At 41.5% G+C, this 16,273-nt stretch overlaps 1 protein-coding gene across 1 annotated transcript in view; it reads left to right on the top strand.

The window, feature by feature from the left end:
* Positions 1-16,273, top strand: part of STK24 (serine/threonine kinase 24) — a 123,450-nt gene that overhangs the window by 88,877 nt on the left and 18,300 nt on the right. Inside the window, 2 exon segments of the mRNA XM_030567737.1 lie at positions 6,746-6,931; positions 13,510-13,655. Coding sequence (XP_030423597.1) covers positions 6,746-6,931; positions 13,510-13,655 — 332 coding nt within the window.

Below are 16,273 nucleotides of genomic sequence, written 5' to 3'. Positions count from 1 at the left end.
TACATGATTTTTAAACGATAGTGACTTTATTTCCTTAAGCACTCTGTAATCGAAGGGGGAAGGTGGGTTGCTTACAGGGAATGAGTTAATCGGGGTGGGGGGGTTCATCAAGGGGAAACAAACACAACAGTCACACCGTACCCTGGCCCGTGATGAAACTCGTTTTCAAAGCTTCTCTGATGCGCACTGCTTCCTGGTGTGCTCTTTTAATCGCCCTGGTGTCTGGCTGCACGTAATCAGCAGCCAGGTGATTTTGCCTCAGTCTCCCATCCCGCCATAAAGGTCTCCCCCTTACTCTCTCACAGATTGTGGAGCACACAGCAAGCAGCAATAACAATGGGGACATTGGTTTGGCTGAAGTCTGAGCGAGTCAGTAATGTGCACCAGCGCGCCTTTAAACGGCCAAATGCACATTCTACCACCATTCTGCACTTGCTCAGCCTGTAGTTGAGCAGCTCCTGACTACTGTCCAGGCTGTGTGTGTGTGGCTTCATGAGCCATGGCATCAAGGGGTAGGCTGGGTCCCCAAGGATAACTACAGGCATTTCAACATCCCCAACTGTTATTTTCTGGTCTGGGAGGTAATTCCCTTGCTGCAGCCGTTTAAACAGAGTAGTGTTCCTGAAGACGCGAGCGTCATGAACCCTTCCTGGCCATCCCATGTGGATGTTGGTGAAACATCCCTTGTGATCCTCCAGTGCTTGCAGCACCATGGAAAAGTACCCCTTGTGGTTGATGTAGTGGGTGCCCTGTTGCTCCAGTGCCAAGACAGGGATATGGGTTCCATCTATTGCCCCCCCACAGTTAGGGAATCCCATTGCAGCAAAGCCATCCACTATGACCTGCACGTTTCCCAGAGTCACAAACTTTCATAGCAGCAGCTTAATGATTGCTTTGGCTACTTGCATCACAGCAGCCCCCACAGTAGATTTTCCCACTCCAAATTGATTCCTGACTGACCGGTAGCTGTCTGGCGTTGCAAGCTTCCAGAGGGCTATTGCCACTCGCTTCTCAACTATGAGGGCTGCTCTCATCTTTGTATTCTGGCACTTCAGGGCAGGGGAAAGCAAGTCACAAAGTTCCATGAAAGTGCCCTTACGCATGCGAAAGTTTTGCAGCCACTGGGAATCGTCCCACAACTGCAACACTATGTGGTCCCACCAGTCTGTGCTTGTTTCCCAGGCCCAAAATTGGTGTTCAATAGCTAGAACCTGCCCCATTACCAGCAGGATCTCCAAAGCGCAGGGGCCCGCGGTTTGAGAGAATTCTGTGTCCTTGTCCTCATCACTCTAGTCGCCGTTCTGCCGTAGCCGCCGCCTCCTCCTCACCTGGCTTTGCAGGTCCAGGTTCAGCATAGACTGCACGAGAATGCGCGAGGTGTTTACAAACAACGTCCACGATTGCGGTATTGATCTGATCAGGGTCCATGCTTGCTGTGCTATGGCGTCTGCACAGTTCACCCAGGAAAAAAGGTGCGAAATGGTTGTTTGCTGCTTTCATGGAGGGAGGGGTGAGGCTGTACCCGGAACCACCTGCGACAATGATTTTTGCCCCATCAGGCACTGGGATCTCAACCCAGAATTCCAAGGGGCGGGGGAGACTGCGGGAACTATGGAATCGCTACGGCATAGCTACCCACAGTGCAACGGTCCAGAAATTGACGCTAGCCTCGGACCATGGACGCACACCGCTGAATTAATGTGTTTAGTGTGGCCGCGTGCACTCGACTTTATACAATCTGTTTTACAAAATCGGTTTATGTAAAATTGGAATAATCCCGTAGTGTAGACGTACCCTGTGTCTTAAAAATCGATGCCCAGTGCTCATACTTAATTATTTGCCTCATGTACCTCATAATCCACATGAAAACAAATTAGCGCTGTCATATGATTAAAAAATTAATTACAGGATAAAAAGAACCTTGATTATTTGTAGTTTTAATCGCACTGCTAAACAATAAAAGAATACCATTTATTTAAATATTTTTGAGTGTTTTCTACATTTTCAAATATATGAATGTCAATTACAACAGAGAATACAAAGTGTACAGTACTCACTTTATATTATTTTTTATTACAAATATTAGCACTGCAAAAAAACAGTAACAAAATAGTTTTTTTCAATTCACTTCATACAAGGACTGTAGTGCAATCTCTTTATCACGAAAGCTCAGTTTACAAATGTAGAATTTTTTTTACATAACTGTACTCAAAAATAAAACAATGTAAAACTTTAGAGCCTACAAGTCCACTCAGTCCTACTTCTTGTTCAGGCAATCACTAACACGAAAAAGTTTGTTTACATTTACAGGAGATAATGCTGCCCGCTTCTTACTTATAATGTCACCTGAAAGTGAGAACAGGTGTTTTCATGGCACTGTTGTAGCTGGTGTTGGAAGGTATTTACATGCCACATATGCTAAACATTTTTATGCCCCTTTATGCTTCGACCACCATTCCAGAGGACGTGCTTCAAACAGGGTTCAAAAAAGAACTAGATAAATTCATAGAGGATAGGCCCATCAATGTCTATTAGCCAGGATGGACAGGGATGGTGTCCCTAGCCTCTGTTTGCCACTAGGGTGACCAGACAGCAAGTGTGAAAAATTGGGACGGGGGTGGGTGGTAATAGGAGCCTATGTAAGAAAGACCCAAAAATCAGGACTGTCCTTATAAAATCAGGACATTTGGTCACCCTAGGTTGCCAGAAGCTGGGAATGGGTGACGGGATGGATCACTTTATGATCACCTGTGCTGTTCATTCCTTCTTGGGCACCTGGCATTGGCCACTGTCGGAAGACAAAATGCGGGGCTAGATGGACCTTTGGTCTGACCCAGTGTGACTGTTCTTATGTTCAGATCCATCACACAGATATCTGCCACTTGAACTCATAGAGTATTTAATAGCAGTAGTAGATTGTCCTCCTCTGTGTGGATCTTCCCTGGAGAGGAATGAAACACATACTTAGTTAGGTTCCATGTTTGTATATAAAGCTTTTTACCATGTACATAGCAATCATATTAGGAAATTACATTGGGCACTTTACATTTAGTTTAAAACATGAATATGTAATTCAAAACTATTTGCCATTTGAACATTTAAGACATAAAAGTTTAACACATTTCAAGCTTAGCCACATTTTTCCTATAAGTTTTTCTGAATGAAGTTTTTAGAGAAATTATAAAATTCACTTCAATGAGGACATTTCTAGAATTTTTTGCCTAGGTTTACCTAGAAGTTTTTCTTGGGAGGGCAAAAAAAAAAAAAAGGCCACTTTACATCTAGATTTTTTGCTCTGATAACATAGTCCTACATTCTTTTTCACAATCAGATGTTTTCCTAAATAATAAATGTTTTACATGGTTTGTTTGCTTGAGATAAGGATTACATTTCTACCAAATTGGTATTTTTATATAAGAGGGGAGGTGTCCTGGTCTAGATAAGTCATTTTTAGGGGTATAAGCTTGGTTTTATGGCTGAGGAGGGCTCTTTTTCTGACATTTGGTGGTCTCTGAGGTGACAGAAAGCAGAAGCTCCTGCAATTCTTTTGGTCAGCTTGAACATTTTATAACATAGATTCATAGACTCTAAGACTGGAAGGGACCTCGAGGGGTCATCGAGTCCAGTCCCCTGCCCTCATGGCAGGACCAAATACTGTCTAGACCATCCCAGATAGACATTTATCTAACCTACTCTTAAATATCTCCAGAAATGGAGATTCCACAACCTCCCTAGGCAATTTATTCCAGTGTTTAACTACTCTGACAGTTAGGAACTTTTTCCTAATGTCCAACCTAAATCTCCCTTGCTGCAGTTTAAACCCATTGCTTCTTGTTCTATCATTGGAGGCTAAGGTGAACAAGTTTTCTCCCTCCTCCTGATGACACCCTTTTAGATACCTGAAAACTGCTATCAGGTCCCCTCTCAGTCTTCTCTTTTCCAAACTAAACAAACCCAATTCCTTCAGCCTTCCTTCATAGGTCATGTTCTCAAGACCTTTAATCATTCTTGTTGCTCTTCTCTGGACCCTCTCCAATTTCTCCACATCTTTCTTGAAATGCGGTGCCCAGAACTGGACACAGTACTCCAGTTGAGGCCTAACCAGCGCAGAGTAGAGCGGAAGAATGACTTCTCGTGTCTTGCTCACAACACATCTGTTAATGCACCCCAGAATCACATCTGCTTTTTTTGCAACAGCATCACACTGTTGACTCATATTTAGCTTGTGGTCCACTATAACCCCTAGATCCCTTTCTGCTGTACTCCTTCCTAGACAGTCTCTTCCTATTCTGTATGCGTGAAACTGATTGTTCCTTCCTAAGTGGAGCACTTTGCATTTGTCTTTATTAAACTTCATCCAGTTTACCACAGACCATTTCTCCAATTTGTCCAGATCATTTTGAATTATGACCCTGTCCTCCAAAGCAGTTGCAATCCCTCCAGTTTGGTGGTATGTGCAAACTTAAGTGTACTTCTATGCCAACATCTAAGTCATTGATGAAGATATTGAACAGAGCCGGTCCCAAAACAGACTCCTTACGCAACCCCACTTGTTATACCTTTCCAGCAGAATTGGGAACCATCAACAACTACAAAACACCCATTAACAACATACATACACAGGTATTGTTATATTGTTATATTTTCAAGCATCTTGGCTATATTTTACTATTTGGTAAGTCCCAGCAAGTTGATTTATTAATGGATAGAATCATAGAATATCTGGGTTGGAACGGACCTCAGGAGGTCATCTAGTCCAACCTCCTGCTCAAAGCAGGACCAATTCCCAACTAAATCATCCCAGCCAGGGCTTTGTCAAGCCTGACCTTAAAAACCTCTAAGGAAGGAGATTCCACCACCTCCCTAGGTAGCTCATTCCAGTGCTTCACCACTCTCTGAGTGAAAAAGTTTTTCCTAATATCCAACCTAAATCTCCCCCACTGCAACTTGAGACCATTACTCCTTGTTCTGTCATCAGGTACCACTGAGAACAGTCTAGCTCCATCCTCTTTGGAACCCCCTTTCAGGTAGTTGAAAGCAGCTATCAAATCCCTCCTCATTCTTCTCTTCTGCAGACTAAACTAAATCCCAGTTCCCTCAGCCTCTCCTCATAAGTCATGTGCTCCAGACCCCTTATCATTTTTGTTGCCCTCTGCGGGACTCTTTCCAATTTTCCACATCCTTCTTGTAGTGAGGGGCCCAAAACTGGACACAGTACTCCAGATGAGGCCTCACCAATGTCGAAAGAGGGGAATGATCACATCCCTCGATCTGTAGCCAATGCCCCTACTTATTCAGCCCAAAATGCCTTTAGCCTTCTTGGCAACAAGGGCACACTGTTGACTCATATCCGCTTCTGGATGCAGTGTTTTTTGTAGCTGTGTTATTAAGAGAGATTAGAGAGACAAGGTTGGTGAGATGTCTCTCTGAAGAAGAGCTCTGGGTTAGGTCAAATCTTGTCTCTCTCACCACTAGAAGATGGTCCAATAAAAGATACTGCCTCACTTACGTTCTATCTATAATTTATTAATATATTTTTGCATCAATATTGAGGTCAGTCCCCCACAGTATGGAAGCCTACAGTTCCTTTTTATAGTTGGTCACTTTTCATACCATGACCGCACTTTAAGGTCTATCTGAAACTTAAGAAAGCTGCATATTAAGTTTGCTGCATGTGGAGAGCATATTATTCTTGTGCTCGGAGACTTGCATGGTCTTCAGATTAGTTTCTGAATGGAATTTATAGCATTTGACCTACAAAGCCCTACATATTTTGGGGCTCTTGCAATCAGAATATTGCTTCTCTGGGTGAAGCTCTGATTTAAGGGGGGATGGAGGTGTTCCTGGCAGCTTGTCTGCTATAAGGAATCCTCAGCTATGGATCTCTTTTCTCCTTCTTCTCTTTGCTCTCTCAAGGCCTGGATCTGTTAATCTTCAGAAGATGCTTCAAGGCATATTTGTTCTTTCAGGATTTTCCAGGAAGTGATGGGTGAGGGATTTGGGATATATTTTGGGGGATTTTTGTGTGGTTATGTTATGGGTTTATGTGCTGATGATTGTGACATATCAGGTTATAACTTTTAATGTTATTATATGGGCTATATTGTATTGCAGCTTTCTATTTTTGCTGTTTTAAATCCTTGTATATGGCCTCAGGTTTGGATAGGAGTTTTAATTAAATAAACATGATGATTGTAAAGTGATGTTTTATTAATTACAACATAAAATGCAAATCAAATGTGATACTTAGTCAATCAGGTGCAAATAACATATGTATATTGCTTCCTTAAAAGTACTGTTCCAAAAATCAGATTGACCCGTGTGAAAGTAGTCTTGGCCTTCTCTAGAAAGTTTATTCAATTATTGTGTCTCATATGTAAAAATTCCATTGGAATACAGTAGGTTGTTGAATAAAAGAGACTAATAGGTATATTTTATATGAAGAGCAGAAGCCCTGCAGAGAAGAGGTTCAAACTCCAGCCATTTTTAACAAGATAGTATTTTCATGCAGGAAATGAAGCATAAGATGAGTTAATTCTGTATTTTGTTCAAACTACTACATTTTTCTAGGAGACACAGAGTAGGGGAAGCGGGTACAAGGTAGCCAGTGGTTCTTGATAAAAATAAATCATGCTCTTGAAAGCAGTAATTTGAAGAAAGTTGTAAAATAAGCTGTTTGTTTCGTCTTCTTCCTTCTCTTTCTCCGCCCTCCACCCCATATCTATAAATATTGTTTGTATTACAGGCAGATATCTGGTCATTAGGCATAACAGCCATAGAACTTGCAAAAGGAAAGCCACCGCATTCAGCATTGCATCCGATGAAGGTTTTGTTCCTCATCCCAAAGAACAATCCACCGACACTGGACGGAAACTACAGGTAAACCCCTCAAAGAATTGTTGAGGCCTGCTTGAACAAGGAGCCAAGCTTCGTGAGTTTTACAAATATATTCTATTTTTCATACAAATATCAACATTTAGTAGAAGCATTTAAGTGTTTTGCATGAATTCTTTAAGGAGCTTTTACAACCAAGAGAGTTTAGAATAGAAATCTACTGCATGGGGAGTCAGGACAAGATTTAAAGGAAATTCATTTTTGTTTAAAGCTGAATTACATTTCATAGTGATAACTGACTGCTAGCTAAAGCAATGAAGATTTTGTAGTTTAAAATGTGTATGAATTCCTCCAAAAAAGGCCTAAATTGGGAAATAGCCGTTATGTAGAGATTTTGTTTTTCTTTTTGGTCCAGGTATACTAAAAAGGGACTTTCACACCATGAAGAAAACTTTTAGATAAATTAATTGACAGCCTCAAAGTACAGTACTTCTAACATTTTTTATAATATGTTTTACTACGCACTAGAGTGCTGTTTCTTTAAAAGTGAACTGAAAACTACGTTGCAAGCTTTAGTTCTTTTCTCATGTGCTAGTTGTGATATCATCTGAACACAAAATTGCCGCGATCCTCTGTTCCCTGCAATGCTTTGATTGTGTTTTTAATATGTCAGGCTTGAGTATATATTGACAGTGCATTAATGTGCCACCACTAACTGTCCATATGGACCTTGTTACCAGTACAGCAAATGGGAGTAAATTAGAACATACTAGGGAAGTTTTCAGGAGTGCACAGGAGGTGTCCACATGAACAATTAGTGTCTTGCATGCTAATACGCTGTAGATTTACACCTCATCTGCTGCACACTAAATATTCATTTAGACTGTGTGATATTACAATAATTGTGTGCAATATAAATTGGCTTGCAATTAGAGTAAAACTTGCACACAGAAGACTTTATAGGTGTTCAGTTCTGCCCGTGCTGTTTAGTCCGCTGAAAACGTGAGAGCTTAATTCCCAAAATTTAGAATGCAGAGGTCCAATTATATATACATTAAAACAAGGTTAGGATTACTAAACAAAACACCCCAGCCCCCAAATACACACAAATGTTGGCATGCCATATTCAAACAGATCTGATTTGTCTCAATTTTAGAATACTTGGTAGAACTGACTTGAAAACTGGCATGGTGCTCAACCTCTCAGTGTTGTCTGTGTGACCGTGCACTTCATATTCATCAATAGTGGTATCATTTATTATATGATTATGACATAATTATGATGAATCTTGTATAAAATATTTCATGTGAGTTATCTGTGAAAAAGTTATGATTTGCTGAATATAAGTTATCCCTACTTGTGTGCACGTATCATTTTTTATATCTTAAGTTATGAATAGTGACTATGTATCTGTATTTCAAATGTGGTTACAACTGATGACAGCCACCAGGCAGATGCTTCCAGTCTAGACAACTGATTGTGAAGGGCCTATTTAAGGTAATGGGCCATTAAGGGAAACAACGGGCCTTAGGAGAAGCTTATCCCCCACCTGGTGAGCCTTCCTGGCAATGCTGCAGACAATCTGTGGATAATGGCTGCTCTGACTTATCAGGAACACGCGAGGGCATGTGACCAGATCACATGATACTAATCTCCATTTTGGTACCTGTATTTTTCCTCAAACTGGGCTGGGAATTTAGCTTAGAACAAAGGGTTCCCGCCATACAGAGAAACTGTATAAGATGGAGAGTGACGTCATGATTTTTCTTCACTGCCCCACAACTCAACACCTGAAGGAAGCTGTGGAAGACAAAGGACTTGGAACGGGGGGAGGGGAACTTAAGCTGCAAGGCAGATGCAGGTTGTGCCTTAAGAATCTGCATACCTGCTTGTATCATCAGTCAGGGTGAGATATTGCTAATTCAACCCCATCTCTCTAATATATTAGACTTAGCCTGTGTTTCTGTTTATTTTCTAGGTATCTATCACTTATAATCACTTAAAATCTATCTTTCTGTCGGTATAACTTGTTGTAGTGTTTTATCTTAACCAGTGTTTTGAGTGAAATGTTTGGGAAAATTCTCAGCTTGGTTAACGCAGCTTGTTGCATATCTTCCCCCACATTGGAGGCAGGGCGGGAGCAGATTATGTTAATGAGCTTGCGCTGTATAGATCCCTGTGCAGTGCAAGATGGGATAATTCTGGTTTATATTCGAGTAGGGTGTCAAGACTGGGGAGCTGGGAAATTTGGCTGGTGTCTCCTGTTTTGTTCATAAGTGGCTTAGGTAAAGCACTCTGGTAACTCACTTGCGGTTGTGGTGCCACCGCTATTGCGTTGGGTGATAACAGAGCTTGGAGAGGCTGGCTGAGTCCACCAGCAGAGCGGTGTAAGAGAGGCCAATCCAACTGATTGATTATGGGGCACAGTGGGTTCCAATGGCTCCCAGACTGCACCCTGGGGGATGACAACGCATCACATTTTGCATCTGAGTGCGTGCACTCAGCAGCACTGCATAGCATAGAACCTGTAACATTCAAGTCCATTGTGTGTTTGAAGGTTGTATCTCTTTAAATCCCTTGATCAGGTGACCCCACATTTGCACCAGTATGCTCAAGTCTTTCTATTTGCAAAGCAATTTCTAGGCCTACCTAGCTTTGCATGTGTGGTTCAGAGCACTTTAATTAAAAGCAGGTAATTTGTGTGTGGAGAAAGGGTGTTTGTCTAGCGGAGCCCCTGACCAAATTTTACTGCAGAGTACCTGTGTTTATCTTTAACAGTGGAGTCACTAACTTGTCCTCCTAATGGTCTCTGTAGGACAAAGCAGAAGTTTAGTGTTAAGAAAATATTTGTTTAAATGGTTGTCATTGTAAAATGATTCAGGAAAATACTGGCCAAATTTTTTTTTACATATGTATGCTCACTTTCAATTTGGGACTGTATGTGAATGTTATTTTTAAGTTCAGAATAGTCGACTCTCAGGTGCAGGGCACATTATATTGGAGAAAAATCTGATTTAGTTAAATCTTGGCAGAAAAGTAGGAGGTGGGTTTGTTTTGTTTTTTTTTAATGTAAACGTTTTATTTGTCAGTCAGCAATGGTTTCTTTCTTGTTTACCCAGTTTACCTGCCTTTGGTTTGATTTTTTCCCTAATTTTAGATCAGCTAAAATATTCTGACACTATGTATCAGCTCAAATTTTGGATTGGAATGGTAGAGTCTGGTGTGTGTGTGTGTGTGTGTGTGTGTGAGAGAGAGAGAGAGAGGAGAAGATCTTCAGATGCTCCTTTTCCCAGTTCTAATGCGAATTATTATAAAGTTCTTGAAATGATTTCAGAAGGAAAACATCTTTTGTAAATGTAAGATCAGGAAAGGAAAGTATCAAGAAGTTAATAACCAAAGTTCAAACTAGTGTAGAGTAGATACGTAACTAAATCAAAAGAAATTCTGAAAGAAAAAAATCTAAAATATTAATGGCAAAGTTAATGATTATAAAAGTTGATATACAGAAAATTCTATTTATTTTTGCTAAAAATTGATGAGACCATATAGGAGCAGATGCAGTAGTTTGAAAATCGGAATACTGTTTTCAATACAATTTGTGAAAACTCAGACCAAGTAAATGTTTGAACCATTTTAATTAAATGAAACTTATGGCTTACCCAGTGCTGTCTGGTTTTATCTCTTTTGTAATGGAATCTTTCTCATATTTAAACTCTTGTATTAAGTCTAACAAGGATCTTGCATTTGTGGTAGAAACAAGCCTGTGAACAAACTGCTTACATGAAATAGTCAGGAAAAATTATTTATCTGTTTGACACTATGATTATCCAGTTAGTGGCGAGGCACAATAAGGGTCATGTGTGGACCTGTTAGCTTTATTTAGATTGTAGTGAGGTATTGGAAATGTAAAAGATTTTACTCTGGAATATGGCCATTTTGCTATATTTTCCAACACGTAACATCGTGGTATCCAGTGTGACAAGGGGGGAATTACCGTAACTCACAAAACAGACCAATAGGCAGTGACTCAGCAAAGGAGCTTTCAGTTAGACTGATATCTTGGCTGGGCGTCAGCTCTTTCCAGTCCTTTGGCTTCGGCTTGTGTAGAGGGCAGTACTGTGTATCCTGTTTAGTTACTTTGCCTTCTTCCGGGTAGGTTCTACAGTATTCCATAGTGATTTCTTGGGTTGCTTGTTTTTTCCCCTGAAGCCCCTTTGCTTTGTGTTCATATTGTTTCTTAAAGGCCCCCAGGCAGCTTGTTCTCTCTGTTTTCTTCTAGAATATGTTAAAGATGACTACTTAGTGTCTTTGTGATACAGGTTGTTTTAACAGCCTCTGTGAGTTTTCTTTCTCAAGACAGTATTAACTCTGATGTTTCTTGAATTCTCATAGTGCCAAGCGTGTGGTTTCCCTGTTGACCAGTAGTTCTGTAAACACCTTATCTTGTTCTTCATTCTTCATCTTTGACTTACCCCAACACTTTCTTTGAGGCATCTCTGAGCCCTAGAAGACATTACCCCAGCTTCACTGGATGAGAATGAGTGTTCTTCTTTGAATATGTCAGTATAGACGTGTCAGTCAGATGTTGTTGTTGTCTGTGGAGAGGACATAAACAGGGAAATGGGCCATGGTTCGTCCCAGTTCCCTCTTAACGCTCTGTGGCAGGGAGATGGAACCCAGCAAGTGACTGACCGATTAGTTTTCAGAGACTTTAATCCAGGATTTTCAACCTATTTGAGAAGAAGAAAAGTATTTGATCACACAACTCTCCTTCCCACCTCCACGTTCAGGCCGGGTTTGTGCTTCACACCACCAGCAACACCTTGTAGTGAGTCCAAACTCTGAGTTCAAACTCTGCATGTCCTGCAATGGGCTGATCTCTATTAAGGATGACACAGTCAATGCCTTTTCTGCCTAGGAGAGAGTCACATCTTGGTTAAGCCAGATCTTTGCATGCAAGTCCTTCTCCTCCAGGAACGTGCACGGTAAGGTCCGAGATGCTATGCACAAGATGCATTTATTGAGCAGTTCATACGGGTCACTTCGGACCCAGAAGTGACTGTTAGAATCAGCATCAACTAGCATCAGCCAGCACTCCCTTGAGCACTCATCACACTCTGGGATCAAACAGTGGAATGGTGAAAAAAGCACTGGCAGAGTCGGCACCAACAATGTAGATTCCGGCCATCTCAACATTGGCAAAGTCCCCAGCTGGACCGACAGTCTCCACGTCAACAGTCCTGGCATAGATTACCTTGGCAGCAATAGTTTGGTGCAGATGACTCTGGCTACTGTATGGCTGATGCTTTGATGGCAAAGGCCATTAGTATGAGTCTCTTGGCTGTGGGCATTGAGATTATCACATGGCATACTGGTCATGACAGAGGACTTGCCTTTTGACGGAATTGTCCTCTTCAGCCAGAGAACAGATGAAGTGCACCTTTCCCTCAAGGGTTACCTTAAAGTCCCTGGGAATTTATAAACCAACTCTTAAAAGAAACCTTATGTATATCAACCCCAACTAAGGCAGAAGACACCCTTCTTACGTATTTACCCTGCCTGGACAATTGACTGATATGTGACAGAACCCAGGAGAAGTTGGCAGCAAGTCTAGAATATTCCCTCTACATAGTCTAGCAGCAGAGTCTTCTCATGAACTATGAAAAATTGTCTTATCCCATCACAGATGATGGTGTTCATAGAAGTCCTAATTGACTCTGATTCAGAGAGAGCCTAGCCTTCTCAAGGACAGATTTCTGTCAATGTGATTGCTAGTGTTCAGGATAAAAGCAAACTTGACTGTGATGATGCAGATGTGTCTGGTGCTACTGGGTCAGAGGTTGACATCCACATATCTGATGCTGTTTCCTAGACTTCATCTGTGAGTGTATCAACTTGCTGCTGCCCCTGCCAGCGGGGAAAGGAGCAAAACTCCCAGCCCCCAGCTCCTCTGGCGGCTTTATTGAGCCAGAGTGACGCACTCACAGATGAAGTCTGGGAAACAGCATCAGATATGTGGATAGGAGGGGCAGCAGGGAAAGGAGCAGAACTCTGGAGACAGGGCTGGTGGGGGGGGCGGGTGGAGGGCAAGGCCAGAGGTAGGGACAGCAGTTGGAGGAGCTGCTGGCATTCTGCTCCTTTCCCCTCTGCCCCTCCCAGCAGGGAAAGGAGCAGAACCCCCAGCCCTTTCCTCTGGTTGGGCTGCTGATGTGTCTTTCCGGTACACCATACCAGCTATAAATAGCTTGCTAGCACAGAATGCCAGCCTACATGCGCTGCTGGTGATCAGTTGTTGTGAAGGTAGGACAAGAAGTAATTAGCTTGTAAAGGAGGTATAGGTTAGATATTAGGAAAAACTTTCTAACTTTAAGAATAGTTAAGCACTGAAATAACCTTCAACCCTGTCATTAGATGTTTGAAGAACAGATTAGACAAACTCATGTCACGAATGGTTGTAGGTATGCTTGGTGCTGGTCTGGACTAGATAACCTCTTTAGGTCCCTTCCACTCTACGTTTCTGTGTTTAGTATTAAGCCATTAAAGTTTCTGATTATATTATTTGTCATGAGTTTTCCTCTTTCATTTTTCAAATCACGATATGTGAGTCATCTCAGCTGTTTCAAATATAGAGAAAAAAAGTTAGACTGTAGCTTACAATTAATTTTTATTTTTAAGAGACCAACAGCAAAGGAGCTCTTGAAACACAAATTCATAATACGAAATGCAAAGAAAACATCCTTCCTGGCAGAACTCATTGATAGGCACAAGAGGTGGAAGTCTGAACAGAGCCATGATGACTCCAGCTCTGAAGAATCGGATGCGTAAGTTTGTTGAATCTATAACATAACTGTAAACACAGGAACAGAGGAGGAGAATTTTCTCAAGTAGTTGTGTATTATCTTGTCTAGTTAGCTGATGTTCTTTATTTAAAAAATGTTGGGCTCACCAGGCATGTGAAATTAAAAACTTAATTGAAATGTTTTGAGGGCTTTCAAGCCCAGAAAGGTGAAAGAAGACTAATTATAAACTATTTAATTTTTTTGTTGAGGAAGGGTGTGTTTTGTAATATTTCATGCTGCAAACAGTTTGCTCCATCTGGTCTGGCATCTCAAACTGTTAGTTTCAGTCATACAGTGCTCAGCACACACTCTTTTTTCTGTCGTACTAGAAAGTACAAAAAATAAATTATCTTCATGACTAAATTAAACCAACTCTCTTAACCTGAAGTTAAGATTGAGAGTACGTATCAGCAACTGAAAGCTAAAGAATGTGCAAGTACATTTCTGGTGTTTTAAAAATCAAGAAGAAACCAAGAAGATAAACGGGACTTGTAAAGGACAAAAAATTAGGGTTTGCTCTCTTACGCTTCTTTGATGATCTTGTCTAAAGAGGTCCTAAAAGTAAATTTAAAAAGGGGGAGGGGTGCTCTTCTGTTTGTTTCTTATCTTAGCAATAGTAGGAATATCAAGTCTAATCTTTCTTGGTTGTGCTGAATGATTTGTTAGGGATCTTTGGGACGTGGTTTGCACTTCCCCAGATGTTATTTTGATGGATGCTCAGTTTTAAAGTATGAACGTTCACAATTAAGGCTTCCAAATACTGGCAACAAGGTCATTAGGGCTGTAGGAATTGATATACTTAAGGTCATGATGGTGAAGGGAAATCTGTTTCTTCACTCTGAGGCATAGAGAGAGAAGGAGGGGGATCATTTTCTGCTGTCTTAACTTTTAGAAACGCCTTCAGGAAATATGCCTTTCGGTGAGACTTCCTTTCCCTAGGGAGAACTGGAGAAAATTGGGTTGGCTCGGCTCATGAACAGAGAGTATTAATAGTTGCTCCTGGTGGCACTACAGGTACATCCACTGAAGCCAGGAAAGATGTTAGAGGGGAACTCATGGAGAATAAATTTTCTACTGGTACTGCTATGAAGATGTTCAGGTGCTGTTACGATGAGCGTAGAATAAGAACCTGAACAGATTAAAGTACACCTCTATCCTGATGTAACGCCACCCGATATAACACGAATTTGGATATAACGCAGTAAAACAGTGCTCTAGGGGGGCTGCGTGCTCCAGCAGATCAAATCAAGTTTGATATAACATCGTTTCACCTATAATGCGGTAAGATTTTTTGGCTCCCGAGGAGAGCGTTATATCGAGGTACAGGTGTACTACTAGTGCCTTCCTTCTTTTTGTGATTGGTGGAAAGGAGAAGATAATAGGAACAGGTAATTTGAGTTGAGAAATTCTGCCATTTGATGGGTACTTCTAAACAAATATATACTGAAAAAGCTAATTGTATTCAAGATTTTATAAAGAGAATAAAAATATCAGAGTGAAATCATTTAGTCAATCTCTCTCGAGTGCAGGATTTTTCGATGCTGTACACTTTCTCGCATCTTGTTGAGTGTAAAGGTAAATGTCTCAAAATGTCTTTAATCTGTTTGCATGGTCAAATACTTGGCAGGATTCTAATACCAAAGTCCTTAATCGTTGGATATCTGGCATTCAGAGCATGCTCATGAAAGTTCAGCTGATTGGTCTGAGCATCTCGTTGGCATGGCTGACTTGAGAATACTCAGCGCTATATTTGATGGTCAGCTACAAACACCTTTCTCATGGAGGCCAGTACAAACAATATAAAGTCACACTGAAATCAAAGTTGAAAGCATGTCAGGTGGACCACAGCAACTGGAAAGCAACAGCCCACGATAGAGCAAGGTGGCAGCAGGTTTGTCACGTCACTGTTAACAGCTTTGAAGCAATGTGTATTAACACCTTATTTGAAAAACATGAACAGTGCAAAGCAAGGATACAATATCTTGTAATTATCATGAACAGTCTCTTCTCTTTCCCACATGTAACTGTGTTTGTGGTTCTCTGACCTGTTCAATATCTTGTTTTTTTTCTTATTGTTCAATGTGTGGTTCCAGGTCTCATTTACTGCATACTATTCAAACCCTATTCTGAAGACAAAATTTCCTCATGGGCAGTGACAGGGTGGGACTCACCACCTCGGCACCTCCTGGTGGTTGTGCTGAGAATTGGCTCTTGGTTGCTGGTGCCCCTTCCTCTAGTGGTGCCTCACCACCATCACTTCTGCTCCACCTCTAAGACCCATGTTGCTCCCTGAACCACGGCATCCTCCTCTGGGCATGGCTGTGCCCCACTCTGCTTTCTTCCCCCTTCTGGGGGAATTGACTGTCTCTAGTTCATCCACTTGCTGCTGTGGCCCACTTAGCCTTTGGTCTAGTCCCTCTCTGCAAGGGGTAAACTGCAGTCCGAATACTGGCCATCCCCTCTGTGGCCCTTTTGGGATGCCACTGTGGCCTTTTTGGTACTACTTGTGGAAAATAGGCTACAGTTCTAAGGAACTGTGCAACCCCCGAAGAGGAGAAGATAACTCTCTTCCACAGCATCACTGGTGAGACCCCAGACAT

Source organism: Gopherus evgoodei, chromosome 1 (genome assembly GCF_007399415.2).
Source record: "Gopherus evgoodei ecotype Sinaloan lineage chromosome 1, rGopEvg1_v1.p, whole genome shotgun sequence".
Taxonomy (NCBI): domain Eukaryota; kingdom Metazoa; phylum Chordata; order Testudines; family Testudinidae; genus Gopherus; species Gopherus evgoodei.
The sequence above is the reverse complement of the archived record's forward strand: the minus strand, read 5'-3'. Positions and strand labels throughout refer to the sequence as shown.